This window comes from Oenanthe melanoleuca, chromosome 10 (genome assembly GCF_029582105.1).
Source record: "Oenanthe melanoleuca isolate GR-GAL-2019-014 chromosome 10, OMel1.0, whole genome shotgun sequence".
Classification (NCBI taxonomy): Eukaryota; Metazoa; Chordata; class Aves; order Passeriformes; family Muscicapidae; genus Oenanthe; species Oenanthe melanoleuca.
Window position 1 is genome coordinate 8,287,597 of NC_079344.1, and position 27,197 is coordinate 8,314,793.

The following is a 27,197-nucleotide window of genomic DNA, read 5'->3' on the forward strand; positions in this document are numbered from 1 at the left end:
TCTGGGGCAAAGATAGAGAAGGAATGACAACAGAACTGAGGGAGGGAAGGATGCTGTGCCTCGACATCTGAGGCACAGGTGCCCTGGGAGAGCAGGAGAGGGTGCAGAGGGGTGGCAGCCAACACATAATCTCCTGAAAGATTAGGAACTCTTGTTTGCTGGAAAGAATGATCTCAAGTCCTAATTTAGTAACAGGAGGGAGGGTTATTACTGCTCTGGGCAGTGTTGGCCAGACCCCCAGAAAAGCACCAAGAACCACACATCACAGACATCAGCTGAAAAGACAGTCACTTGTCACAGAGTTTCCAGGTTTTGTGTAGGGCAAGGCACAATGCAGGGATGAACAGAGGAGTGCTCCCAACAGGGAGCAGACTGCTCAGTCCAGCTTTGCAAAATCCTGCAGGCTTCTCTGCAGCTCAGCTAATTCACTTATACCTTATTTCACACTGCGGCCTCAATGCTGATTGGTATGTCTGGGAAATTCTGATTTGCAACTTTTCAAAACAGTTACTTAACACTAAAAAGACTCAATTTAAGTTAGTACAAAGCTGGCCTATAGTTCAGCCCTTGCTTTCTCTAATGATGCTTAAGAGGAGTTGGAAAGAATATTCAGGAACACTCCTTACATGTGCAGACAAGAAAGAAGGAAGACCAATTCCTGTGCTAACAGCTTCCTGGTGAAGCCATCTGGGAAGAGCCATATTTAGTGTCTGATAGAGGGAGCATTACTCAGACCTCAGTCTAAGTCAGTTCCACTACCTCAGCCTTGAGAGGGAACAAGGCCCTGAAATGCTGTTGTATTTCAGTGGCTTTAGCAGAACCTGAACTAGTTCTCACACACTGCACACAGACAGGACAACAGGAGGAGCAGGGGCTTCATGGCACATCTACCAGCAGGTTTCAGACTGGGCTTAGAGCAAACACGGGAGCCTCAGGGCAATGCTCCAGTGCCCAGAGAAAGTCACCCTTCTGAGAAGGGAGACTCTGGGAGTAAAACAGGAGACCCAGGTGTCCTCTTCAGAGATTGAATATTTGATTTTGTATCTGAGGCATCTGACTGGAGTGCAAAGGCAAACTGCTTCAAGAGTCCATCCCAGGAGAAATCCTAGACCTTTGCTGAGAGGCATAACCACTTCTCCCTGCTAGATCCGGGGCTTTGCAAGGGTCTGAGTTTCTGATTTAAAGGCAGCAGCAATTGCTACCAGATGTGCATGAATGCACAGACAGCCCTTAATTGGTGTGACCAGCCCTGGCCCCCTGCCCCAGGCATGGGGCCCTCTGTCCCTGCCCAGCTCTGCTGTGCCTGTTCGTCTGGGCAGTGACCCACCTGCTGACCTGAATTTCTGCCTTGCCTTGGACTTGTCTCATCCCCTTGAACTCATCAGCCCTGCTGAGCTCTGGCAGCTGCCAGCCCTGGCCAGCCCTGCTCAGGGGCTGTGGGATGGGCCCCCACCCTGCCCCATACCCTCCTGTCCCTCTCTGCTCCCCAACAGCAAAGAGGAAATGCTGTAAATTCCCCTTCCAAACTCAGATGGGTGTTACTAATTTGTAATTAACTTACAAGTTGGTCTTTCCATACTGCAGAGGATTTGAATGTTTCAGACTGGATATGGATAAGAGAAATGAGACAAAACTGAAATTAAATATCCAACTGTAAAAGAAAATTGAGTATGAATAAAATCTACTGCTAGAAACTTCTGCAAGTACCTGCTTTGTATTTTGCAACTGTCTTAACAATAGGTAATCCATGGTAGCACTGATTCACACATCCCAGCTTGCAGAATTACTTGACATCTAAAAAGCATCTGAGTTGGAGTTGAGACAGCCTGACGATCATGATGAGTTTGATATCCAAGCGTTTGGCTACTCCATTTTCAAGCAGTTCCACAGAAGTACACTTAAAGTGCCTGAATATTCCTCCCACTATTTCTTTTTTTTTCTCTTTTTTTCCCCCCTTCCAATTTGTACAGTACCTACATCTAGGAAGTGACATAACCTGTGCACCAGATGTGCTGTGTAAAACTTCTGCCTGCCCCTCAGCCCCAGCATGTGTGCCCCACGGGGTCCAACCCACCTCCACCCCAAATGAGGAACATATGGAGCACCATGAATGGCAGAAACAAGACTTTGCTTTGAACCACATTCCTCCTATCAAAGGGTCCTCTGTCTTGCCTTCTTCTCCATTCCTCTGGGTAATCATGAGGAAAGAGCTGAACATTTGGAAAAGCCTCCTGGGGACAAATTCATTGTTAGTGAAACTCTGCTGAAGTTAATGGTGTTGCACCTTGGATTAAAATGGCACCATAATATTAAAAACCAGAGACAGCATACTACCCTGTAATTACTGTCTAAGAGAGAAAAAAAATAATAAAAATGATTCATTCTTATAGACCCCCAAAGGGCACAGCTGGATTAGTCAGTTTAAAAGGTGAAAATAAAAAAACCACAGCTAGAATGTAGTGATTTAAAATTTGTATATATGTATATAAATATGGATAAATGGCAGTCAGATTTTAAGAACAATATGCTAGAAATATAACTTAATGTGACTGTGAGTTTTAAAAGACAGACAACAGAAGTAGCACTTAGGAAAATTAAAGGCCTTCTTTCCTACTGGCATAAATTAGGAATAAATTCTTTCTAATCGAGCATTACACTGTTGTAAACTTAATGCAAAGGAATTGGGTCTCACAGCACCAAAATTGTATTCTGTAACACAATCAAGCACTAGGAGTTGCATTTTCCCCTTTTTAAAAAATGACAATGTTATTTTTTTAGCCAGTTAACATTTAAAGGTCATTATTATGGGAAGGAAACATTTCTTGTATTAAGTTTAGTGAAGTCCTTAGAAACGGCAGTCTGTTCCTTTATGGGCTTCACTTCACAATGCCAGATGGAGGTGTGTGGAAGACACTCTGAGGCTCAGAGATACTGTACAGTATAACAGCAAAGGCAAAGCAGGGATGTGACAGGAGAGCTGCACGGGCTTCAGAGGCATTTGTCAGCAGCAGCTGTTGTATCTTTGTCTTTCTTATTATTTAAGTGAGGCTCATCTAGGCAATAATCCTTTCCAGCCAAAGGAATAAAATCCCATGATGAGAACTCATTTTCTGAGCACAGGAGGTCCTAGAGAAAGAGCAGAACCCTCAATATTTCTGCAGATTGGCTAAACAGTGTCTCTGCTCACCCATCTCCCAGAGCAATGAATGATCGAGCAAACACTTGGCGCTCGTTATTGCTCAGATGTCCCCTGGTGGTCTTGCAGCCTCTCCTGCCAGAGAAACACAGCTTTCCTTTATGTATAATCAATAACAAGGCTGCCACACATGCCCTTTGTACCTGCTGGAGCCAGAACACCAAGTCTTGCTCTCCCTAGCTGTGCCAGACATCACTATTTCCTAGAATAAATTACCTGGGGAAATCAGGTTTCCTTGTACAAACAAACCGGGCTTTCAGTTACACAGTAACTGAGACATTCAAAAATAAACTGGGGGAGAGGGAAATTGGCTGACAAGAAACCACTGAGGAGTTTCAGCAAGCTAAAAAAAAAAAAAAATCAGAGTTTTGAAGACAAATTTCTCCCAAAATATTTTCTGATATGTTGCTTTGTTATTAAAAATCCCCATTAGGATCTATAATCATCTATGGAGGTTTTGCTGCTTATTTGTCTATAGACAAATATTTCCTCAATCAGACAGGCCCCACTTACAAGTGGTTACAAGTGATGTTAGTTTCTTAGTTGATTTCTCAAAGTAGATATTAACACTAGAGAAAAATAATTGCTCCTATTTAAAGACAGAGAAATGCCCCACCCCCCAAAAGTATTTCTCATTTTCTCTTGCTACTGAGATAGGCACATCCTGAATTTTCATTAAAAATGTCACAGCTGTCAAGCTCTACTGAGACAGAGCAATGAACACTGTCTTTAAAATAACAGAAAATTGCAAAATGTATAGAATTTTAAACAAAATTTGAATGTTTTCCTTTTGCTCCTTGATACAGGCTGGTTATTTTGTAGAGCAGATTTACCTTTTTACCTCTGAACTGTCTGTAATAATAGAAATTAATTTTCAAATAGAAGTTGAGCATAATGAAAATACATGAGTCTAGAAGCTAACAATTTAGGCAAAATATCAAGTACAGAGTCCTGTGACAGAACAGCAAGAGTTATCAAGGCTAAATATCTATAAAAACCCCTGTCATTTTCCATTGTTTCAAGGCAAACAAGACTTTGCTAGTTTTAGCACATACTCCTTTGCTCAGCCAGGAAGATCCATTCTACAAAAGCTTAATTAATTTCCAATAGGCTACAAGGAAGAAGTCTTAGTTTAAAATTTGGAAGATAAGACTTCATCTAACAGCACGTTATTTAACATAATGAAATCCACAGGAAAAAAGCAAACCCTTTGAGGCTTTATCACACTGCAGTAGACTTCAGAGATGCTGATTACGAGATGGTGTTCACACAAAAACAACACATTAATTACCCAGAGAGCCTTGAAGTGAGCAGAAAGATTGCAAGAGTGGATTATCAATTTCTCTGTCTTGACAACACTTGGAACTTGACCTTTTAAGCACTCAGGCACCTAGTCTGTAGGTATGTGCTATGTGAAGCATTTAGTGGGTGTTGAAAGTTCTGCTCTGTGACAATACTCATTTCTGAGTGCCTTTATTCCTTTAAAAATCATCTGTCACTTCAGTTCTTTTATATGCAGTTTGAATTTCAGAACAACATCTATGAGAAATCTTAGGATATTGCCTGGATCATGATCTCCTTCTTGATATAACCCAAAGTAGGCATAAAGACATGTGACGAAAGAGAACCAAAGCAAAAATACCATGTATAAATACATATTAGATAAAATTGTGTGCCACTCCGGTTTAGCCATTCCCTGCAAGTGTTTTTCTATGCAAAATATGCTGATGAAAGCACCCTTCCAAAACTGTAATTTGTGAAATATACTGCTTATAGGATTACAAGGGGCCCATGCCTTCAACAGAAGTTATATTTATGCCTAAATTATGTACCTGATTAGCTGTATGGATGACTTGAGTCTATAATTAAAGGTTTAATGTTAAGTTTCATCTTCTAATGAAAAATGTCATCCATGAAACAGCAGACTAGAGCCTCAAAAATAAAGCAAGTGTGTACCTTTTATTAAGAATCATCTCCTTAACTTTATGCATGAAATCCTCTGTAGACACACCTGAAAGTGCAATATCCAGCTATCAAAATGAAACACGTCTGAGAAGAAATAAAATCCTACTTACTTCTGCCCATTTCAAAGAGGTAGTCGGTAGGAGAGGGATTATAAGGGGAAAGCTTAAGCAAAAATATATTATTTTTCAGCCTCAATGACAATTTCTTTGGCTTAGAACTAGCTATCCAGGCTAAGGTGTTTGCATTATGGTATTTGGATTGAGGCCATCGTCTCCTATTCTGTGAGTGACAATACACACCTGCTGTACATCACACAGGAGAGCAGATTGTAATTACTGCTGTTTATATCAAACAAAGAGCACTTATTCCTTTTTGGAGAGTTAGATGCTATTGCTGTTGCCGGGGTATTTTGTTTCAAGTGATCCAGCTGATTATTAGTCTCTATGCTTTGCTAGTGCCTGCGAGCAGTAGAATCTCTAGCGGAGCTTGTAAAAAAAACATTGCTTTCTGAAAGGGTCCTATTAAAAAACCTCCAAACATTTCTTATAAACAGCACAGGAGACCGTTTAAAAATCATTGGCTTAAGTGTTGTGGAAATTAGTCAGCACTGCAAATACCCCGGCGCTGTGGGAACAAGGCAAGCTGGGGACCAGGGACACCGACAGCATTTCTGCAGAGGGAAGGTCCCGCTGCCACCAGTCCCACCTCACCCGTGTTAAAGGTGACAAGCGGGAGGTTCTGAGGCTCTCACATAACTTCACCTGTATTCAGGGTGACAGGACTGACCGCTATCTACAGCTCTGGGGGGAGCGTAGATGCGCTGCTGGAGCAAGTGCCAGCACGGAATTATTTTGGTTTACACGGACTTATTTGCCTGCCAAAAAAGCTTCACGTCATCTTACCTCCCTCACGTAGCAGTCAACACATCCCAAAGCATTTTTATACCAGAAATACACTTAAAGGGCATTATAGACGCCATGCTGACTTCACCTTTTCCATTTGCACCTTTCGGTTAAAACCCAAACATTGCAGGTGTCGCCTCCTTAAAACGCGCGTGGCAGCGAAGGAAAGAGCCCCACTATCCTCAATATTACTGCTTTGGATCCAGCCCTAACCCGAGGGAAGGAATCGCTGGTCCCACCTCTGCCCGCCCCGGTGTGTCCCGTATCCCTCCCCGGTGTGTCCCGTATCCCTCCCCGGTGTATCCCCTGTCCCGCCCCGGTGTCCCCTGTCCCTCCCCGGTGTGTCCCGTGTCCCGCCCCAGTGTGTCCCCTGTCCCTCCCCGGTGTGTCCTGTCCCGCCCCGGTGTGTCCCCTGTCCCTCCCCGGTGTCCCGTGTCCCTCCCCGGTGTGTCCTGTCCCGCCCCGGTGTATCCCCTGTCCCTCCCCGGTGTGTCCTGTCCCTCCCCGGTGTGTCCTGTCCCGCCCCGGTGTGTCCCGTGTCCCGCCCCAGTGCGTCCCCTGTCCCGCCCCGGTGTGTCCCCTGTCCCTCCCCGGTGTCCCGTGTCCCTCCCCGGTGTCCTGTTCCGCCCCGGCGCGGGAAGCGGCGGGGCCCGGCCCGGAAGAGGCGGGATCGCGGCGGCGGCTGCGGCGGCTGAGGCGCGGTGAGGGGCGGTGAGGGGCGGCGAGGGGCGGCGGGGAGGGAGGAGGGAGCGGGAGCGACCCCCGCGCGCTCCCTCAGCTCTGTCGGGCCCGCTGTGAGGGGAGGGCGCTCCGCGGAGCCCTCCTGCAGGAGCCGGCCCGCTCCGGCGCTTCTGCTCGGCCTTGGGCGTCCCCGGTACGGGCCCCGCGGGATGAATGCGGTATTAACAGGATAAACTGTGTGAAGCTGTAGGAGAAGCTGTAGCTGTAGCGGCGGGTCCCCCGGGCAGTGCTACCCCCGCCGCCCTCACCCCGACTGCTGTAGTCTTGAGAAGCGAAGTTCCTTGGAGATAGCCCGTAATAAAAAACTAACGAGGTTAGCTCCGGGCAGAGGAAAGGAGGATGAGTTACTCCTGCATCCTGCAGGAATAACTCCTACCCTTGCCTCAGGGAGGTGTGCGCTGCGTCACCGGCGGGGGAAAGGCTGCCCAGGGCTCCTGAGGCTGCTCCAGGGGAGCTGGGGCTGATTCCCTGTCTGCTCCAGGGGAGCTGGGGCTGATTCCCTGTCTGTTCCAGGGGAGCAGGGCTGCAGGAGCACTGTGCTGCAGGCGCACAGGGCTCATTCCCTGTCTGCTCCAGGGGAGCTGGGCTGCAGGAGCACTGTGCTCATTCCCTGTCTGCTCCAGGGGAGCTGGGCTGCAGGAGCACTTTGCTGCTGGAGCACTGTGCTCATTCCCTGTCTGCTCCAGGGGAGCAGGGCTGCAGGAGCACTGTGCACATTCCCTGTCTGCTCCAGGGGAGCAGGGCTGCAGGAGCACTGTGCTCATTCCCTGTCTGCTCCAGGGGAGCAGGGCTGCAGGAGCACTGTGCTCATTCCCTGTCTGTTCCAGCGGAGCTGGGCTGCAGGAGCACTGTGCTCATTGCCTGTCTGCTCCAGGGGAGCAGGGCTGCAGGAGCACTGTGCTCATTCCCTGTCTGCTCCAGGGGAGCTGGGCTGCAGGAGCACTGTGCTCATTCCCTGTCTGTTCCAGGGGAGCTGGGCTGCAGGAGCACTGTGCTCATTCCCTGTCTGTTCCAGGGGAGCAGGGCTGCAGGAGCACTGTGCTCATTCCCTGTCTGCTCCAGGGGAGCTGGGCTGCAGGAGCACTGTGCACATTCCCTGTCTGTTCCAGGGGAGCAGGGCTGCAGGAGCACTGTGCTCATTCCCTGTCTGCTCCAGGGGAGCTGGGCTGCAGGAGCACTGTGCTCATTCCCTGTCTGTTCCAGGGGAGCAGGGCTGCAGGAGCACTGTGCTCATTCCCTGTCTGTTCCAGGGGAGCAGGGCTGCAGGAGCACTGTGCTCATTCCCTGTCTGCTCCAGGGGAGCAGGGCTGCAGGAGCACTGTGCACATTCCCTGTCTGCTCACAGCTACAGGGGGCAAAAGCCCCACACTTGGTTATTGAGGGTGTATATTTTGTATATTTTAGCTCTTGGGGTCCTGCCAGCAAATCTTTGGGAGACAGCAAATGTCCAGAGCCAGATGTAAATGCTCTAAATTATGTGGGGATTGTTAAAACAGTGGGCTTAGCCTTTTAATTTGCTATTAAGACCAGATTTGCTGATGGACAGTACCAGATAACACCAACATCTGAATGACAAATGCATATATACAAAAATAAGGAAACTAAGGCCTTAAACACAAATCCCATCAGACAGGCATATTATGAGGTAATTTAGCATCCTCTTAGGTCCTCACCTTTCCCTGAATGAAGTTATTAACACATAAATTACTGTGAATAAATCTGTTTATTTTGCCTGTCTTGCTGGTTATGTCTATCTGTAGGCTTTGCATGATATTCTACTTTAACAAACTTTTGAAGTTGATTGTGGGAATTTTTTTCCTGTTAAAAGTCAGGATCAGGAGTAGATAGGGAACGTGTTCTGAAGCACTTTTTTCTGTGAGGCAACTGTGATGTCTTCCCAAAACCCAACAGCTGTGTTAATCTAACTTCCTTGTCCTTCATTTTCACTACATGGATTTTGGTAGCTATGACAAGGAGAGTCTTCATACATTGCTAAAGCCACTTTTGTTGTGTTCATGTTTAAAGTTTTCAGAATGACTTCCTTGGCTGACATGCCCCCAAATTATGAAATGATGTTTGCTCATCGATTCACATCAGATGATGAAGAATACCAAGAATATCTAAAACGCCCTGCAGATCCTCCTCCCATAGTTGAAGAATGGAGAAACAGATCTGGTGGCAACCAGAGAAACAGAGATCGGTACTGGTTTTCTTTTTAATTTCACAAACACAGTTAAATTATAATTGATTTCAGAAGAAGTATGAAGAGAACAGTCCATTCTGTTCATTGAAGTATTTCATTGTTATTTTTTAGGTAACTATGTTTAAGAGAAATACAGTCTTCTCTGAAAAATAATGAGGTTTTACATTTTTTCTGTATTGACTGGCATTTTGCATTGTGTATAAAAGTTTTTGCATTGTGTATAAAAGTACTAAATTATTTGCTTTTTAGTAAAGAGTAAGCTGGAACCACTGAACCCATTACCCTGGGGTTTGTTATTGCTCAGCCAGAAACATTTTTCCAGAGGGAAAATATGAGATTTCTGCAAAACTAAGCATCCTGTCTTATGTTGGATGATAACTGGCAGGAAGATGTGCAAAGGAACAAGCTACTAGTATGATTATCTGTTACTAGCTGTCCAGAAAACATTTCATTTGTAAGCTAAATATTTGCTGTACTTTTAAAAATTAGCCTGTATTTCTTTTATTCAGTAGAAGTGAGTGTAAAATCAATCATCCAATCTGCCTGGCAAGTACAGTGTTACCTGCCAAAGCAAAATACTTTGAATTATTTCTTTAAGATGTAATTGCAGCTTTTTACTGAATTTTGGACAGATTTTTGAGTGACTGAAAAACAACAATTACAGCATATGGTACATTTGGGAATACTAACATCAGCCTTTAATATAAAGTAGTTAAACTCAGTCCAGCCAACAATTGGGAAAACTCTTTAGCTGAATATCTGAATAGAGTTTGTGCCTTATCTGAAGAAAAGTAGGACAACATTGTAACTTTTTCTCACTTTAGAAGCTTGTCATTAAGTTAAACAGAATCAAAGATTAAAAACAGGTGATTGTTTAAGATGTTCTTAAAAGCTCTGTGGCTCTTTGAATTGATGACCTCTTACACACACACTATGGTCACAAAGTGAAATTTTTGCAAGTGTTTGCACCACACCATTTGCAAACAAAATGACTATGAAGCAGCTCAAGCATTGATAGGAACTGAGACAGGGCTGAAAAGACGAAATTTAGACTGAACAATGGCTAAATACCACTGATAAGGTATTGAGTGTGGGAATGTGCAGGAGACTGTGGTAGCAGTGTTTTAGCAGTAGTGTGTGTTTTAGGGAATATTCAAATTCCAGGACTCAGTGCTGTTAGGTAGCTGTAGCTGTACTGAAGCCTGCTCTGGCAAAGCTTTCAACCATGAAGCTGCTGGGTGGAACCTGGCTTTGATGCACTACAGATGTACCTTTGGGTTGGTTTTTACCTTTATGGTCTGTTTGAGTCTATTAAAACTTCCAGCAGTTCACCTAATGCCTGGGAATACTTTGTGTTAGGAACCAGACTGTCCAAATGTCGTGTTGGGTAAGAAATTCATGAGTGATCTCAGATGCCTGTAGGTATGTTTTCATGAGTCTGTCATATAAACATAAAAATACTTGAGTGTATTAACAGTTACATGACCGTTTCTATGAAAACTGCCAAATATAAGAGTTCATTATAATTCATTTTTTTAGAGCTGTTATAATTTATATATCAGACTTTGATATATCTTCTCATTGCAGGTTTCAAGATGGCAGATATTTTAGAGGGGACAGATACAACTGGCAAGGTGACTACAGATCTAATCAGAGGCCAGACAGAGGCTGGGGTAACAACTACCAGCAGCACAGACAAGGACAATCCTACTCATCCCACTACGGACAATATGGCTACAACTCCTACAACCCGGGGCCTCGTTACCATCCCTACTGATATCCTTGTTGAAAGTCCAGTGATGCTATGTAACCAATTGTTAGCTTTTAGTTTTGTTATTTTTTCCACCATTTATAGATGACTGAAGAACCAGTGTTACAGCCCAGTGCTGTTTTTCTGTAGTGTGAAATGAAAAAGGGAACTCCTTTTATGAATAATAAAATCGTATTATTTGGAGTTTGTTTAGAGTCTGTAGATTTTAGATTAAATTTTTATCTCCTTCTTTTGTCTGGACATGTGTTGTGCATGTTTTTTCTTCCATCACTGAGATTTCTCTGTGTTACATTTTAGAAACCAAAACAGGTGAGAGGAGGATAGGATAGCTGTGGTTTGTATGCAGCCTGTAGCAGTGGCACATTGCCTTAAGATAGCTCTTTTTGAAAATAACATACTGTGTCTTATTGTGGAGAGAATTTCTTAGTTTGGTTTTTGACAGTAAGAAGCTCAGTTTGGTTTGAATTTCAGATGCCTTAAAACTGAGAAGAGAGATCCTATTACTGAAATATTTTATGGGGTTGGCATAGTGTCTGTTGACACAATGGCTTCAATGCACTTGCAGTATTCCTCTTAAAACATGGCCTAGAAGTTGGATAAAAAATAAGTAGTTAAATATGTATCTTCTTGTAGCAGTTCAGTGATATGTAGGTTTTATCTGAGAAGTAATATCAAACTTAGATTAATCTGTGTCATCTTCAAATAAATTTGGTGCATAATAAGTTTTGGGATTCCCATTTCAGTAGAGCTGTAAAACTTCAATGCTATTGTAGTTTGTATGAAATACCTTGTGCATGTTATGGAAAAAAAAAAAACCTATAATCAGTACTGGTCTGTACTTTTCTCTGTACAGGAAAATAGCATAAACAGTGCAGAGTGTTACTCAGTTCCTAGAATTTAGGATTTATGGGGTTTTTTTAAGTATTCACACAATAAAATATAGTATACATGTAAGGATGTTTCTGAGTTTTTCTGAAAACTACTTTTGAGACATTCAGGATTGCAACATTGTCTCCTCAGGCAGCAGCTGGTCAAGGAGCTGGACTGACAGATAAGTGCTAATACTGGACAGCTGTGGGCTTAAGGTAGAAGAATGGCCTACTCAGCTGCAATCAGAAGGATGAGACACACTGATTAATTAGAAGTCTGGAGTGTTAATCCACTATCCACATTCTGCTCTAATAGGGTCAGAGTTCCCTGTTTCCCCATTTATGTGATCAGCTAATTTGTATCAAGGGAGCAGTGCGTGCCTTTGTACTTGACATTTTCTTCAGCTGCTGTGCAGAAACAGGGCCCCATCCCTGCTGACTGCTGTAAAAGTCATGGCATTATGTGATAAGGAGCACAAATTAGTGCATCTTGATTTAAAGACAAAGTACAGAAGTCAGAAGCAGAGTCCCCCAGCTCATCAGATGCTTTTAAGGGCTGAAGGGTGTGTTTACACAGGAACAGTCACTGTATGCAGCTTTTACATAGGCTGTGATACACAAGTGTCTTCACCTACCTGCTAAATATTTGTTTTCTGCTTTTCCTATAATACTGTTAGCTCTGATACAAGTTTCAATATCCTACTCCCTGAAGTGGTTGCCTGGAATTCAGTTAGAAATCTTTTCACAAGAGGTTTGTTTTTCTCAGGAGTTCTGCTGGATGAAATGCACTCCTCTGAACTCTAATACAGTGGAGCCTTTACAAAGGGAGATACAAGAATATGCAAAGTTCTTACATCTGCTCTGTGGAGAGCCTGCAAGTTGGTACTCTTGGTGGAATTCTTATTTAATTCAGAATCATGTGCGAAGTGCCAAATACCCCAGCTCCCCCTCCAAGAAGGAAGTGCATCTCTTCCTGCAGAGAGCCTGACACTGCCAGCTATGGCTCGGATGTGCCTGGCTGTGCCAGGATGTTCTTCTACACCATCTGGAGTACCATCTCAGGTTGAAATGAAACCCAGCAGAAAGAACAGATCTGTTTCTTCTCTTGTCTTTCCTCAAGCTCAGTAATAATTTTATTATTTTTATTATATTTCAGTTAGTGAATAAAGAGTCCTAGAAGGGTTTGGGTGGGAAGGGATCTCAAAGATTATTTAGCTCCAGGCCCTGCCATACCTTCCATTAGACAGATTGCTCAAAGTCCTATCCAGCTGGCCTTGAACACTTCCAGGGATGGGGCATCTACAGTTTCTTCTGGGCAATGTGTTCCAGTGTCTCACCTTCCCAATACCATCAAGCTGCCCTCTTTCAGTCTGAAGCCATTCTCCCATGTCCTGGCACTGCGTGTCTTTGTTAAAGTCCCACTCCAGCTCTCCTGTAGCCCCTGTAGGTACTCCAAGGTCTCTTAAGAAGAGAAGAGCTCTTCAAGGAAGGTGCTCTAAGGTCTCCCCAAATTCTTTTCCAGCTCTCTCCCTGTTTTCATGACAGTGTCATGAATCCCAGATTGCTGGCTATGCAGCAAATCATGCTGAAAAAATGCCAGGTGGTGTAGTATTCCAGAAAGTGGAAAATCCAATCTTCAGCATTATGGGTGAACTGTAGAAGCAGATAGATCAGGACGGTCTAGGTGGAAGTTATGAATTAGAATCACACATTTCATGGTCTTAGCTCTCTTTTTCTGAATTTCTTGATTGAGATCAGGAGAGACAGACCAGTGCAGCTTCTCTGTGTTTTTATATTCATGAGTCCCATATGCCTTACCAGCAGAGCTCTCAATTCAACTTTAAGGTTTTGTATTATTTACAAAACTTTCCCTTGGAACAATTATGGCAAGAGTCTAATTTGGGGAGATGGGGGGAAAGGAATACATTGCTAATATATGCACCAGACAGAAAGATAAATAAAATTCAAAATATATTACCTGATTTTCCACTTAGATTAACTGTATTTATGATAAAGTTCAGTTTACTGCCTCTGTCAAGCTAAACAAAACCAGTTGAGTATTGCCTGCAATTACAGTTTGTGCAATACAGTGTGTTACAGGTAAAAAAACTGAAGCTGGGTAACTAATATTTGCAACTTCAAACACTACAGAAATGGTTTGCTTTAACTATGCTGGAGATTGCAGGTAAAGATTAAAATTCAGTGCCTGGGATCTGACTTAGAAGATCTCTTCCATCTGACATTTGCTCAGACATCATTATTATCATGAATAAAACAAAAGTGTTATGTATTAAAAAATGACTGCCATGTTACCAAGAATGTGAGTGCAAAGTTCTGAATAGGGCTTTGCAGCAGCTCTAAATCCATTCCTGAACACATTCAGCAATTTTGCATGGATTGTTAATTGATATTGAAGAATAATTGTGCTAAATTACAGGTACTGTGGCAAATAACCAAGAAAAATCAATAGCTTTTATACAATTTCTTAACTAGCATCTTAAGAAATGATAAAGGCTTTCAAATCACAGTAAAGCCCTTAGAAATTTGAATGCAAAAGAATGTGCACAGTAAAAAAAAAAAAAAAAAAAAAATCTCGGTATGATTTGTGATATCCAGTTTTACAAGTTTGCAGTGCTATTCAAACTCTGTTTTATTCTGTCTGTGCAGCTGGGAACAGAAATGTGCAGATGTGCTTTGAAAGGTTAGTTAGAAGTTGAATTACTTTCAAGAAGCTCTCTAGTAGAGATTTCAGACCAGGTAGACAAATGTCATTTGCAATATAAATATAATCAACATTCAAGTCCCCGAACAACAAAGATACTTTATCTACTGTTTAAATATATTTTAATATATTGCAACAGTTATACATTTGAATATATTTAAACTCATACTATTAATATGCTAATAAATATTCTGCTTAATCAAAAACATGTCCATGTTTGCTTCATACTGAGATGCTGGAAGGGAAAAGCTTTTTTTAACAAATTAAAGAAAAAGTTTTATCTGCCACCACCCCTATTCCTTAGGTAAAACAAAGATCTCTGAATTACACACTAGGGAATTTTTCTGGCTGGTCCAACTGTGCTGTCACACCTTCTCTAACCCTCAAACAAGAGGAGTATGAACATCAAGCAAGAGGAAAGGGAAAACAGGACTGCTCCCTGCTGCAGGTGCTGACTGCCTTGGGAGCAATTTGGCAGAACTGCATCTCCTTTGCCTTTCATTTGCCAATCAGGAAAAAATTGCTATAATCTGTCCCCTTGTCCCTGGATGTTTAGAAGAGAGCTACATATCCCTGCTTGAATTATGCACAGTGCTGATGCTCTAATGCCCAGGAGCTAAGCATGATTATAGGGCAGATCAGGTTTCCCTGAAAGCACCTAGGAAAAATGCAGCCTGATTCGAGACACACAGAGGTAAATCTAGAGATCAAAACTGAGTCCAGCAGCTCTGGCACTGCCAGCAGAGTCAATGGCAGCTGTGCTGTGGTGGTGCACAGTGATCTTGCCTCTCAAGAGGCTTGTTTTTCGATTAGGCCCTGCAGGCTGGAATGTATTTTTATGTTTACCATGGCCTATATTTTATTTCAGAAAGCCTGGACTGCACTTGATGGTTGTCAGTCTCATTCCCTTGTGTGAAACAGCAATGCCAAAGTGTTATTTCTGTACAGCTCGCCCCTAAGTACCCTGCCCCGTTAAAATGCACATTTATCACAAGAGATGGTGGAAGTTGCTAATCCCTGCATTTTACTCCAAGTCTAATAAACACACAACAGGAGAAATCATATCACCTCAATGCATGGCTTCTGTGTTATTGTGACCAGCATGAAAACAAATGAATGTCATCTTTATCCTAACGTAGAGATGCTTTTTTAAAAATCAAATCATACTTCAGCACCTGGCTTTTTTCCCCCAAATATGGGGTCCCTTTTATTTTGGGGGGTTTTGTTGTACATTGTATAATTCAAACTTTGCTTCATTAATAAAAGGTGTCTCGATAAGAAGGATCAAAACTGCTCCTGCTTATTGTTTGAAGAAAAAACCTTATCTACTCAAGTAATGAGCAAAAGTCCTGAAAATAACTTAGTTACTTGTTAAATAATTACAAAAATTATTAATGCTCAATCTCATCCATGGAAAAAATCTTCAAGGATTCAAGCAGAATCTTCAAACAGAAACATGTTACATGTTAAAAGAATGATTAAGACACTAAGCTTTTTCTTGCTTTTGTTCTGTGTGAGGAAAGGCAATATAGTATTTATATATCTACATAAATTAAATACTTAAGATTATAATCAGTACTGCTGAGGTGAAAGTTAAAAGCCCAACTATATTGTAAGACATTTCACACAGCTTTTGGCCAGGTCTAGCATGACCAGAAGGTGGAAGCTTTGTGTCCAAAGTCATGCCTGAAAGTTTGTTTCTGAAGAAATCCTTGAAATTACGCATTTTTCTACTGAAAATATGCTCAAGAAAAATAAAATTGCAGTAATAATTGCCAAAAGCAACCAGCCCCAAATGATTACATGTTCTTTTTACGTAACAAGAAAATTATTTTTTCCACAGCAAAGGCCTGGTTTTCAGTCATCATTGATTTATGAAGGCCACTGAGACTTAAACCAAAGTACATTTAAGAGTACTGCTTCAGTGGTTTTAATGGTATGAGCATTTAAATACAGCATACAAAACCTCTGGAGTTTAGATCAGTTTAGTGCAAGAGCTCTGTGGGGATACACATTCTCCTCAGATCAAGCTCATATTACTCATTTACAAGCCACACACTTAAAACACAAGCTCTGAAGTGAGCTGAGGGAGCATCAAGCCTGGGCTACACATATGCTCCTCTAAACCCCAGCTAAATTCCTGTAAGAGTGGAAAGGAGCTTTACCTGAAATTGCCAACATGGGCAAATACTATTTCTCCAGGATTGAGGCTCAGAGGATACTTCCATCAGAAGGAGTAATTTATTCCTTTAATGCTCTAAGAGAAAATGGGAGTGGGGTGGTGCTGCAGGGCTGGCAGTGAAGGGAAGGAGCATGGCTGAGCCAAAGGATTCTTTCATGGCTGTCTCCCCATGTATCCTGCAAAGGACAGTAATGTTGAGATTTGACTGCTGGTTATCAACTGACTGTATGGCCACATCAAAGCCTGGAGGGTGGGAAACAAAAAATAAAAACCAACCAAATTAAAAAAACCCAACGAAACAAATTCCTTCTCCCTCCAAAGACTGCAGGGACCTTCCCCTCCCAGAACAAGCTGGCAGGATGCAGAATCTGGCAGCAGTTAAGCAGCTGGCTCATTACACTGGCATGGCTTAAGTCCTTAAGTAAGGTGGACAGATCCAAGGGACAATAGAACAATCACTGTTTATTACACATCCTGCAGTCTGGGTAAATCCAATTGAAGAAGCTCTTTAGACCCCACCCAGCAGGATTTTAGTTTCTAGAGACAAAATGGATTTAGTGCTAGATAATAGAAGCTAAGCCTAATCTTACTTCTCTCCTCACCTGCATTAGACATATTCTTACTACTGACCTAAAAATGTTTTTTAAATCTGATACTGTTTTTAGTCTTGCCTTCCTATCTCTGCCACTAGGCCACTTATTTCAGATATAGCTGCTTTACTAGTTTCTGATATTCTGAGCACTTCTGAAGACAAGAACTCTTAAAGCTACTTTAAATTCTGAAAAGACAATTTTGCCACAGTTCCAGTCATTCTTCCAGAACTAAAAAGAAAGTGAAAAGGATGTTTTCAAAAATAGAACCAGACATGCGTGTTACATGCTCAGCTACAAATCATACTTAATGTTTTTGTGTCTCAGTTTCCATCTGTAAAACTGTGGTTCTCTGCCCTGTTTCTATCTTCTGTGCTCTGCATTTTGGCTACAAAACCTACCAGGCAGCAGCTACTCCATACAAAGCATAGGCATGGTGTATAAATCTAAGCTGGACTCTGTATGTTGCAACTCAATGTATTAGAAACAGCCTGGTGAACAAATTAATTTGTTGGTTGATTTCAAAAAAATTTTTAACTAAATCCAAAGATACTATGATGGCAGTAACTAGTTTTAAACAGTGTCTTTATGTCACCCCATAGTTATATAGCACACATACACACACACACACACACACACACATATATATATATATATGTATGTATGTATGTATGTATGTAGATTCTGCAGCCTAGGAAGCTCTCAAAGCTAGACCTGCAGTAAACACTAAGTGGTTCTAATCCTATGGGTAGAAAAGGCCTTAAAAATTTAAATAGCATAAAGACAGCCTTGTGATAACTAAAAGGCATAGATAGTCCAACTTGACAGCTAACATTGAATTATATAGAGGTGAATTAAAAACAAGGGGACAATCTACTCAAACTAGATTTCACATCAGTAAAACTTGTGACAGTTACTGTACTGAGTGTGCTACTCATGTATATTTAATTAATTTTATAAACATTCTCACACACCATACAGTCACAGCAAGGGTGAGCAAAATTCCAGCCTTAGAAGTATTACATGCTTGCTTTTAAAAAAAAAACCCAAGCAGATGCAAAAATGTTAATGCAAACAGCTAAAATTACATAGTTAAACATCTGAGTTTCAAATAAACATAAAAATTAAAGTTGTTCTTTGCACCTAGAGGAGAAGAAAAGAAAATACAGTGGTGAGGGGATGTACTGGTGAACACAAAGAGTGATAAACCAGCCATTGCAACAAAAGTCTCTTACCAGAAATAAAGTTTAATTCTAGAAGAGTATACTAAAATACCAGTGCCCTTAGTGGCCAAGAAGATGAAACCATATTACTGAAGGTAAAATAAAAATCTACTTAAAAGTCGTTTGTAATTAATGAGAACTGGAAGACAAAGATGGCATCACAGGCCTTTGGCAAGAGAATTCCTCCATATGGCATCAATTTCTCATTAATGCTCTGGGGGAGGATCCTAGACATCCCAGCAGGTCCTGTCGTGACTTTGGATTCAAAGCTGTCCACACACTCAGCTGCTCTCTGGCTGCACGTAATGCACCCAGCAGTGCCAGGAACACGGGCTGATGAACGGCTCCTGTCTCTTTGATCACACCTCCCATTCTGCTTTTGGAAAGGTGGAAACCTGTCCCTAGCCATGCCACCCAAGACAGGGCTCAGAAAACCTTCTCAGATTCTTCACAGAATCAGCTGCTAGTATGGAAACTTTCAGGGTTCTCTCTGAAAGCTGTTCTTTGAACCCCTGGAGCTCATTGCCAATTCCTTCTCCCAACAATAGCTTAAGCCTGAGAGCTCTTCGCCCACTACACTGTTTATCATCAGCCACGGACTGGTTATTTTGGGACAGCTTCATTGTGGAACAGTGTGTGGCAGTGACTTTGTAGTATTTTTGTCTGCGTCACTTGGGATAAAAGCAGCTTATTCAGAGATCCCAGCTGAGTTCAGCATCCTTATAGCACCTACCAACATCTCTACAGAGCACCCCTAACATTGCTTGTAAGGGACAAGAGGAGTTTAATACGACAATCTTAGTAAATTACACAAGAGTGCCTCAGTTCCAAAAGCTGAGAGGAGGTTATTAAACCAAGAAAATTACTGTAGGTAATAAAAATCACTGACACCTCACTGGGAGCTGCCTGGGTTAATACAGACAGGGTGGAGAACACTACAGACTTGAAAATAAGAAAAGGGTCCAAAGAGCAGAATTTATTTGAATTCCTACAGATTAAGCTGCTAAATAAACCACATTTTTTTCTATGAGTGTAACAGATATAAATATATAGGAGCAGTCAGTCCACTGCAGCATGCTGAGAGCCCAAACAAATGTTCTAATGCACGAAGGATCTGTGTGTGTAACATCTGCAGGGCAGGCGGGTGGGGCAGTGCCAGGCTGGGGCTGCTGCTCCATCCCCGAGTGTCCCTGTGTCCCTGTGTCCCCTGACACTGCCAGCCTGAGGGCAGAGCTGGGCCCTGCACAGCCTGGGAACAGGGCTGATGATCTGCCAGCAGCTGACAAACTGCACATTCCCATGCACTAACAGCAGGGCCTTCTGTTTTAACTAGCAAAACACTACAGCAGAATCACTGATCTGTAGTTATGATTTTATTTAATTCATTAAAGTGTTTACTCTGTGTTCACATCTTACTCCATTTCCAAGTCAAATTAACACATCACTTCAGATTAGAATAAGCAATACATCCTGAATACTGATACAGGCCAGAAGGTGATTACACTAAACTCAGTTTATAAATCCTCTTCACTGACTCTTCACCCAGAAACTTGACCATACACAGAAGGAAATAAAGGAATAAACCAAAGATTGTATACTGGAGAAACAATTAAAATGAGTATTTTGATTCACATTTGTAACTTCCTAAGAACTTTAAAATTATACGGCTTTAAATAATGATTTTGACAATAAAACCCCATTATTTCCTCTGTGAAAGGTCTTAAAAAGAAGTTGAAAAGCTCAAGGAAAATGAGGTTCCATTTTTCACATTTGTGATGAGCCTACTCTGACTGTGCAGTGGGAGGTATTTATCATGCACAGCCTGTCCTCCTCCTTGGATGCTGTCTTCCAGTTTGGACTGGAAGCACTGTGTGTTAAGAGGATCATTAACCAGGGTCATGTATATCATCTCTCCCTCACAAATGAGCACTGTCAACACTGCAACAGCCACAGAGACACTGTATAATCAGGGCCCAGTGTACACACTGAGGCTCACACACGACAAAGCAGACAGAACAAACTGCACAAAAGAAATCTGGTTTTCCCTGAAACAAAGCAAGGGCAAGGCAATGGCCTCATAGCTGCTGCAAGGCTCCTTGGAGCTACATGCAAAGCACAGAACCTACACAGACACCTCTGGCCCTGAGGGATCCTGCCAAGTTATCCAAGTTATCACAAAATTCTATTACCTGGCTTCCAGATGGACATTGTCCTTATCCCTTGGATTACACAGAGTTTCAAGCACATGATCTTTACACTGTGAACACATTATGAAAGAAAACTGGAGACAAACACCAGGTTACACTGCCTTGTACAAACCATGGTGTAGGGAAGTATTGTTTCATGGAGCAAAGATCTGGGTCATAGAACCCTATCACATACTGCTGTCACACCCAACACTCCAAGAAAACACCAGCTGCATGGATTTATAAAGCAATCAGATTGCATGGTGAGAGGTATAGAGGTATAGGAAAGAATTGCTTTCTTCACACTTACATTCCTGTTTCTGAGCTCTACATGCAGTTATCTCTGACCACTATAGAACTGCTAAAATTACAGGAAACTAATTATTGAAACTGCATTAATTTCTGTTAAGTTTTTCCCACATAATTGTGTCTCTTACATGGCACTCTTGACCCCTACCATTCTGGAAATCATTTCAGGTTCCTCTTTTTGCCATAAAAAAGAGAAATGCAATGCAGTACTGAAGAAAACTGAATAAGATTTTCATCTCCTTCCAGGAGTCTCATAATCCACTCTTAAATCTTTTTCCATTACTATTTAATGGTACTATAATTACTGTTATTCTCAAGTGTTCAGAATAATCACAAAACAAATACAACCTTGATTATGCTCATATTATTATTTCTATTACAGGGGCAACAAGAGAATTTGAGCTTTACCAAAGGAACAGAGGAATGTGCATCTCCAAGAACCCCCACCTAATCTAGAATGAGAATCTGTAGGTTATTCTAAACAGAAAACACTGGAGAAAAGGGACAAAACACAGAAGTTGCTATACCTTATTTATATGCTCTGATTTTCTTACTTTAGAAGTCTGATATTTTTCTTTTGGAAAGATTCTTTCCTTCATGAAAATGGACACATAATATAAGACATATAGGATAATCAGCAGTCCTACTCTCTGCAACTGGCTCCAACCTTATTGTACAAGACAAGTTCTTCTCTGAACCCCTGAAATATAGTTATCTCTGCTGCCAATCCAACATTTGTGACAGCCTTGATAGCTTATTCTCTGCTGCCAAACCTGCCTCCAGTCACACTTTTTTCTTGCAACTAAGAAGTCACAGATTTATTTATCCTCTAAAAGTTTGGGCTGTATTTATCCTCTAAAACTGAATAAGCATGTAGCAGTAGACCAAAGGCTCCTTTGTGGAGAAAGCAAATAATCTGGAAGACAGACAGGTGTCTCTTCTGCTCTATGCTGTTCACAGACAGCAGAGCAAAGGAAAGTAAGTGTTTGATTCACTCTCTCATGCACTACACTATCAAGTGAGTCAGTTAATCAGAAAACCTGATTTAACCATTCTCAAGTGATTTCACTTAAACCATGAAGTGTCATCCTCTTTTGGTATTTGCACTTTTCCCAGCAGTGACAATCCATACAGCAGAAGGGCCAGGTCTGAAATTCAGAGATGAAAGGTTCCAGTGAAGGGGATGAATTTTTCCAAGTTATAATTTATCTTTAATTAGTGTCTTAATACTTCCTTTTCTGACACAGAAGAGCATGTCTCATATTTTGAAACATTTTTTAATACAGTCCAGAGTTCTCTTCCCCTGCAGGGCCAGCTCACCATTTCCACTAACCTGACTGAGCATTTCTGGCAGCAGCTCCTCCTGGTGCAAAAGGCTGGAGGCTGAGATCCCAGGGCTGCCAATTCAGCATCAGGTGAATCTGTGGGAGGTCTCACAACACTTTGGACAAAGCTCTGCAGATAAGACAAGCCCCAGGAGCTGCAGTTGACCAGCCCTGGTGTTAAGGAGATGTGCCAGCCTCTCACAGCAATTACAAAGTGTTAGCCTTGCCTTGCTGTGAGGGGTAATAGTTCAGCCACCAACACAAAAAAATATTGGCAAGATGTAGCTGCCTTTGTAGAGCAGCTACATTTAACTTCAATTTAACTAACTAAGATGGGAAGGCAGAATAGATGAACTACTTATGAGCAGTTTATCACCTTTTTCATCTGAATTTGTATTTTAACTCTCACAATTCTCAACAACAAACACATCAATAGATGCCCTTTTTATATTTCACATCAACGGTCCTCACATGAAGCCATCATTTCAGAAGATGAATCTTTCCTGTTCGAAAATTTCAGATTGGCAGGACTCAGGAGTCACATGAAGAGGGCCATAGGTAATATCCTTTTACCAGCTAGATTCACAGATTGCCAGTAAGAAATAACTGTGAAACTTACATTGCAAATTATTAGATTTACAGTCTTTGAAAACCTGTCAGCTTTTTTTCCCTCATTCTGACTTGAGTGCTAAACAGCAGAGGAGGTGCTATAAAACACCAAGAGTCTATCACACCCTCTATTCTGTGTATCTTCCTTCCCAGCAGAGTTTAGAAGGACATACAGGACAAGCCTGCAAATCTCATAAGCCAAGTAAAATTGCTCCTAGCCCAATAAATTACCCTTTGATCAACAGAATTATTTCATGCCTTCCCAGAATGTTTTATTTTCTTGATTTGTTTTTACTTGAGAAATTAACCTATTACATAAACCCAGGAGTAAAACAAATAAGGTCTGTTTCTTCAGATGGTCTGATCAAGGTAACATTGGATAATCACAGGGCAAAGCCTAAAACCCAGCCTGAAAATCACTAAGTCCAGAAAATGAGCTAACAGGGTTTGCTTATTTAAGTTTGGAAGTCCAAGTGTGTAAAACCTGGAGCACTTCACTAAATTCCTCCCCAGGTAAAAAGACCAAGTCGGTTCACTCATGAGTAGGAACTATGTGCAGCTGAGAAATCCCTACAGGTTTCCTGGGGAGGCCTACCTTACAGAAAGGTCAGTGAAAAAATAAACCAAACCTGTCAAATTCAGATTTGCAAAGGTGGCCCCATAAATCTGGCGAAACAGCTTATGGCAAGCTCTGGTATTACACATTCTCTTTGCCTTTAAGTGCATAATATGTAAAATACCTCCTCTGCCAGGGTCACTTTACTTGTTGTTGTGTATTTAGGATTTATATACTTTTCAGACTAGTGAAAGTAATGTTTAATTAGATCTTACACCTTCTCTGCTTTTACATACACAGGTACTTGACTACTGAAAGACAGGCCTTGCCTCATATCCACAATTTAACAACAGCTATTGTCAAATTAATGTTTTCAGATGTTCTATTTTCACTTTTATCTTCTGCCAGAAATATTGTCTGGAAAAAAAAATTACTCTAGCTGATACGTCATGGCAATCACAGCAAACAGAAGTCAGACTTTGAGAACATCATTATAAGCTGATCATCTTTTAGAAATATTTAACAAAAAGCTCATGGGTCTGCTTCAGCAGCTGAACCTGAACTCAGCGAGTAAGTGACTGAACAGAATCAGACATTCTCATTAAGTAAAATTAGCCAAGTGCAATTTGCCTGGCTGGCTCCCTCTATATATTAGCATTTATATTCAGTCAGTGATGAACTTAATCAGGTTTTTCGAACAAAAAGGAAAAGTCTCCTAAAAACCCATAAACCTATCAGGTTTATTACTAACAGTTTGTACTTCCATTGTAAAAAGGCAGTTAAGAAACTGAAGAAAATTGCCTGTTCAGAAGTATATCTGAGTAGCTACCAACAATCTTTCCTCCTAGCAGGAACATGACTTCACATAGTGCTGGCTGATTGCTGTCAGATTTTCTGGAGACAAAAGGAGACATTTCACAGAAGGGCAAATGTCAGGAGGCTACAAAGAGCTGCCAAGGCCTCACTGGAAGGGACAGGTTTGCCCTCTGATTGCAAAGATTGTATCACAAGGTCTATTCCCTCCTTCCTTGATGAATGCATCTCCAAGGGCTGTCAGGCCCCAAAAAACAGAAAGAGAAATACGGTGGCATCTAAGGAGACAAGCATCACCAACAATGCTGATGTGCCAAATAGAGAGCAGAATCAACCCCAGAGAGCCTGGTCCTGCTGGGGGCACTCACCTGCAACAGCAGCAGCAGGTGAAGGTGAGAGGCAGTAAGAACACCAGGATGTGGGAGGAAGGTGGCTGCTGGGGCTGACCACGTGCTGATACCTCCATCAAATGTAACCCCACAGACCTTCTGAACATCAGAAAGGAAGCAAAAAACTTCGTAGATTTTAAGACAAGCTATAGAAAGTAACACTGGTGAAAAAAAAAAAAAAAAAGGCTCCAAACATATAGCTTGTTTTATAAAATTCAATTTGGCAATGCCCCTGTCAGACAGCTGGGCACAAAGTATGTCCTAACACATGTTGAGAGCTTTGAAAAATTTGTTATAAATTATGCCTCAGTGCATCCTGCTTTGCAAAGCATTACAGCAACAAAAGCTGGCCAAAGGAACAGCATTGCTGCAGCCCTGCCCACATGCACTGCACACCTACAAGGTATTGGAAAAAAAATAACTTAATAACAATCACCCCAGAATTATAGTTTGCAACCCTGGTTATTCTCTTAAGGCAGATGACTGCTTTATCTGAGCAGCATGAAGTGAAGACCCTCTGTTGTTTGTTTTTTCCTTGGGTCCATGACTAACTGTTTTCTTTACAGCATGTTTCTATAGTGACCAGCTGCTGAACTGATACTCAATATATTTCCCTTTTCACCTGCCATATTTCTGATGTGAAAACTCAGAATGTAATTTAAACAATATTCCAAAAACTTACCTTCAGGCTTTAGTAAGATGGCACAGTGGACTTCATCTCTCTAACTTCCCCAACTCTTGAAATAACAAATAAATGCATCGTTTATAGATGAAAGAAAATTTATCACAGCTCAGTAACAATTACTTGAGGAGCCGATACATAAGGGATCAGGAAGAAACGAATTTCCAATATCTCAGAGAAGTATCAGATTCCTCCTTTCAGGCAAGCATTTAATTTCTTCAGCAGCTTTTTTATTGTGCCTCAGTTGTATTAAGAGCACTTTGCCTCAAGTGCAGCCCCTTCCTAGAGAGTAACAACCAGGACAGGTTTCACAGGAGGATAAAGCTCTGTGCTCCCCAAAGGAGAGAGGAGCCCATTTTTAAACCAGTCAATATGGCAATGAATCATCCTCCAAACAAAGACTAAAACATTAACAGGTGAATACAGCAGGTAGAAGTAATGCAGAAAAAAAAAAATCTAAAACTCAGCTGGTTCCAGTTTTACACATGCAAATAAACATTATGAGAGGGGAAACGAGATGTGAAGTACTGAGCAGAAAGATCAGGAGTATTTATCTGCCTGGAAGCTGAAGCAGGAAGATATTAAACTGTGCCTTCCGCTAAATTGCTGCTGCCAGTTATTGACAAAGTTGTCAATTATCCAGGATTATTTAGACTGATGATACCTGAAGAAATGAGGATTTAGAAACACTTGGGACTAACAGGGGAGATAGGAATGCGCTGCAGATGATAAATGGAGTGGATTGAAAGAAAAAGAGCAAAGAGGCAGTTTCAGAGGGTATAATTAAATATCCTTTATTAGCATTTTACACTACTACAATGAACCAGCTTTCAAAACTGGACTTTAGAAATTAAATATAACTGACTGGATGAAAGACTAAGTCCCTTCTATGCCATAAGACTGGCACAGAATTTATCCAGGTAACTTCTATTTTGCTAATGTTTAAATAACTTAATTATACTTAAAAATTGCACTGACTGCACAGGTCTGCAAGCAGTCAGATATTAAATCACCATTAGCTGGATTTTACTGAAATTGGTCAGACCATGTATTAGGGAAAGAGGACAGTGTTTGATTTCAATAGCTGAGTAATCAAGTAGTTTAATGCATATGGATAAAGCAGGTACCAACAGGTAAAACTTATGCAGCAACTGGCACGACAGTGATTTTAAATTGGTCCAGAAATAAGAATTTATTTTGAACATTTATAAAGTGTAAATTCTTAGAAGAAATTTCTTACAGTACCACAAAGCTCTGCTCTATCAAAACATACTCTGCTGGAGTAATGGATATTTGCTACCACCATTTCCTCAATAGAATGAAAGATATTTTAGTGTGTTCATGAAGAGACAGTTGACAGGCTAGGATTTCAACACAAGACTTGCAGGAGCTAGGCCTAAATCACAGTTCTGGCATTGTCTGGTCACACAAGTTTCTCAGCTCTTCTCTACCCCTCTTTTGATATACAGTGGACCAGCAATTCCTCACTCCCAGGCATTTTTTTACCAGGTACTTAAATCCACAACCAAGGTATTAGAGACATTACTATAAGACAGCATAAAAAACATTGACATAAGAGGCTGTGATTCATAGATATGATTTATGATTCTATATGGCAACACCCCAGTGTTACTTATACAACCATTCTAAAATCATTTTGGTTACTCATATTACATAAATTGTACGTTCCCAGCATGTAAAGGCTTTATTTGCCACACTATCAGGAATTCAAGTTACTTTCATTGATCAGGAAGAACAGACACAGAATGGCAGCTGAAGGTGTTTAGGAAAGGTGAAGGAGCCAAGGCTGAAGCCAGCAAACCCTAGGCAGAACACATTGACAAGACAGAATGGGCACTGAAAAACTAAACTGGCAATTTTAGGTGATCATCATGGAAGATCAATGCACGTCAGAGACTGTATCTGTCCACACAGCTCCTCCCTCAGGCTGAGTCTGAAGTTAC

The 27,197-nt window shown here is 41.5% G+C and overlaps 1 protein-coding gene across 4 annotated transcripts; it reads left to right on the plus strand.

Moving 5' to 3' along the window:
* The first annotated feature begins 6,334 nt into the window (after positions 1-6,334).
* RAMAC (RNA guanine-7 methyltransferase activating subunit) lies at positions 6,335-11,732 on the plus strand. Of its 4 annotated transcripts, none has more exons than XM_056500012.1 (3): positions 6,335-6,764; positions 8,830-9,004; positions 10,595-11,732. In XM_056500012.1, the coding sequence occupies exons 2-3, from the start codon at positions 8,838-8,840 to the stop codon at positions 10,782-10,784; spliced, it is 357 nt and encodes a 118-aa protein (XP_056355987.1). In that variant the 5' UTR covers positions 6,335-6,764; positions 8,830-8,837; the 3' UTR covers positions 10,785-11,732. The 4 variants fall into 4 exon arrangements, with proteins under 4 accessions (XP_056355987.1, XP_056355985.1, XP_056355984.1 ...); XM_056500010.1 differs by lacking the exon at positions 6,335-6,764 and adding an exon at positions 6,791-7,117; XM_056500009.1 differs by lacking the exon at positions 6,335-6,764 and adding an exon at positions 6,794-6,937.
* The last annotated feature ends 15,465 nt before the right edge of the window (positions 11,733-27,197 follow it).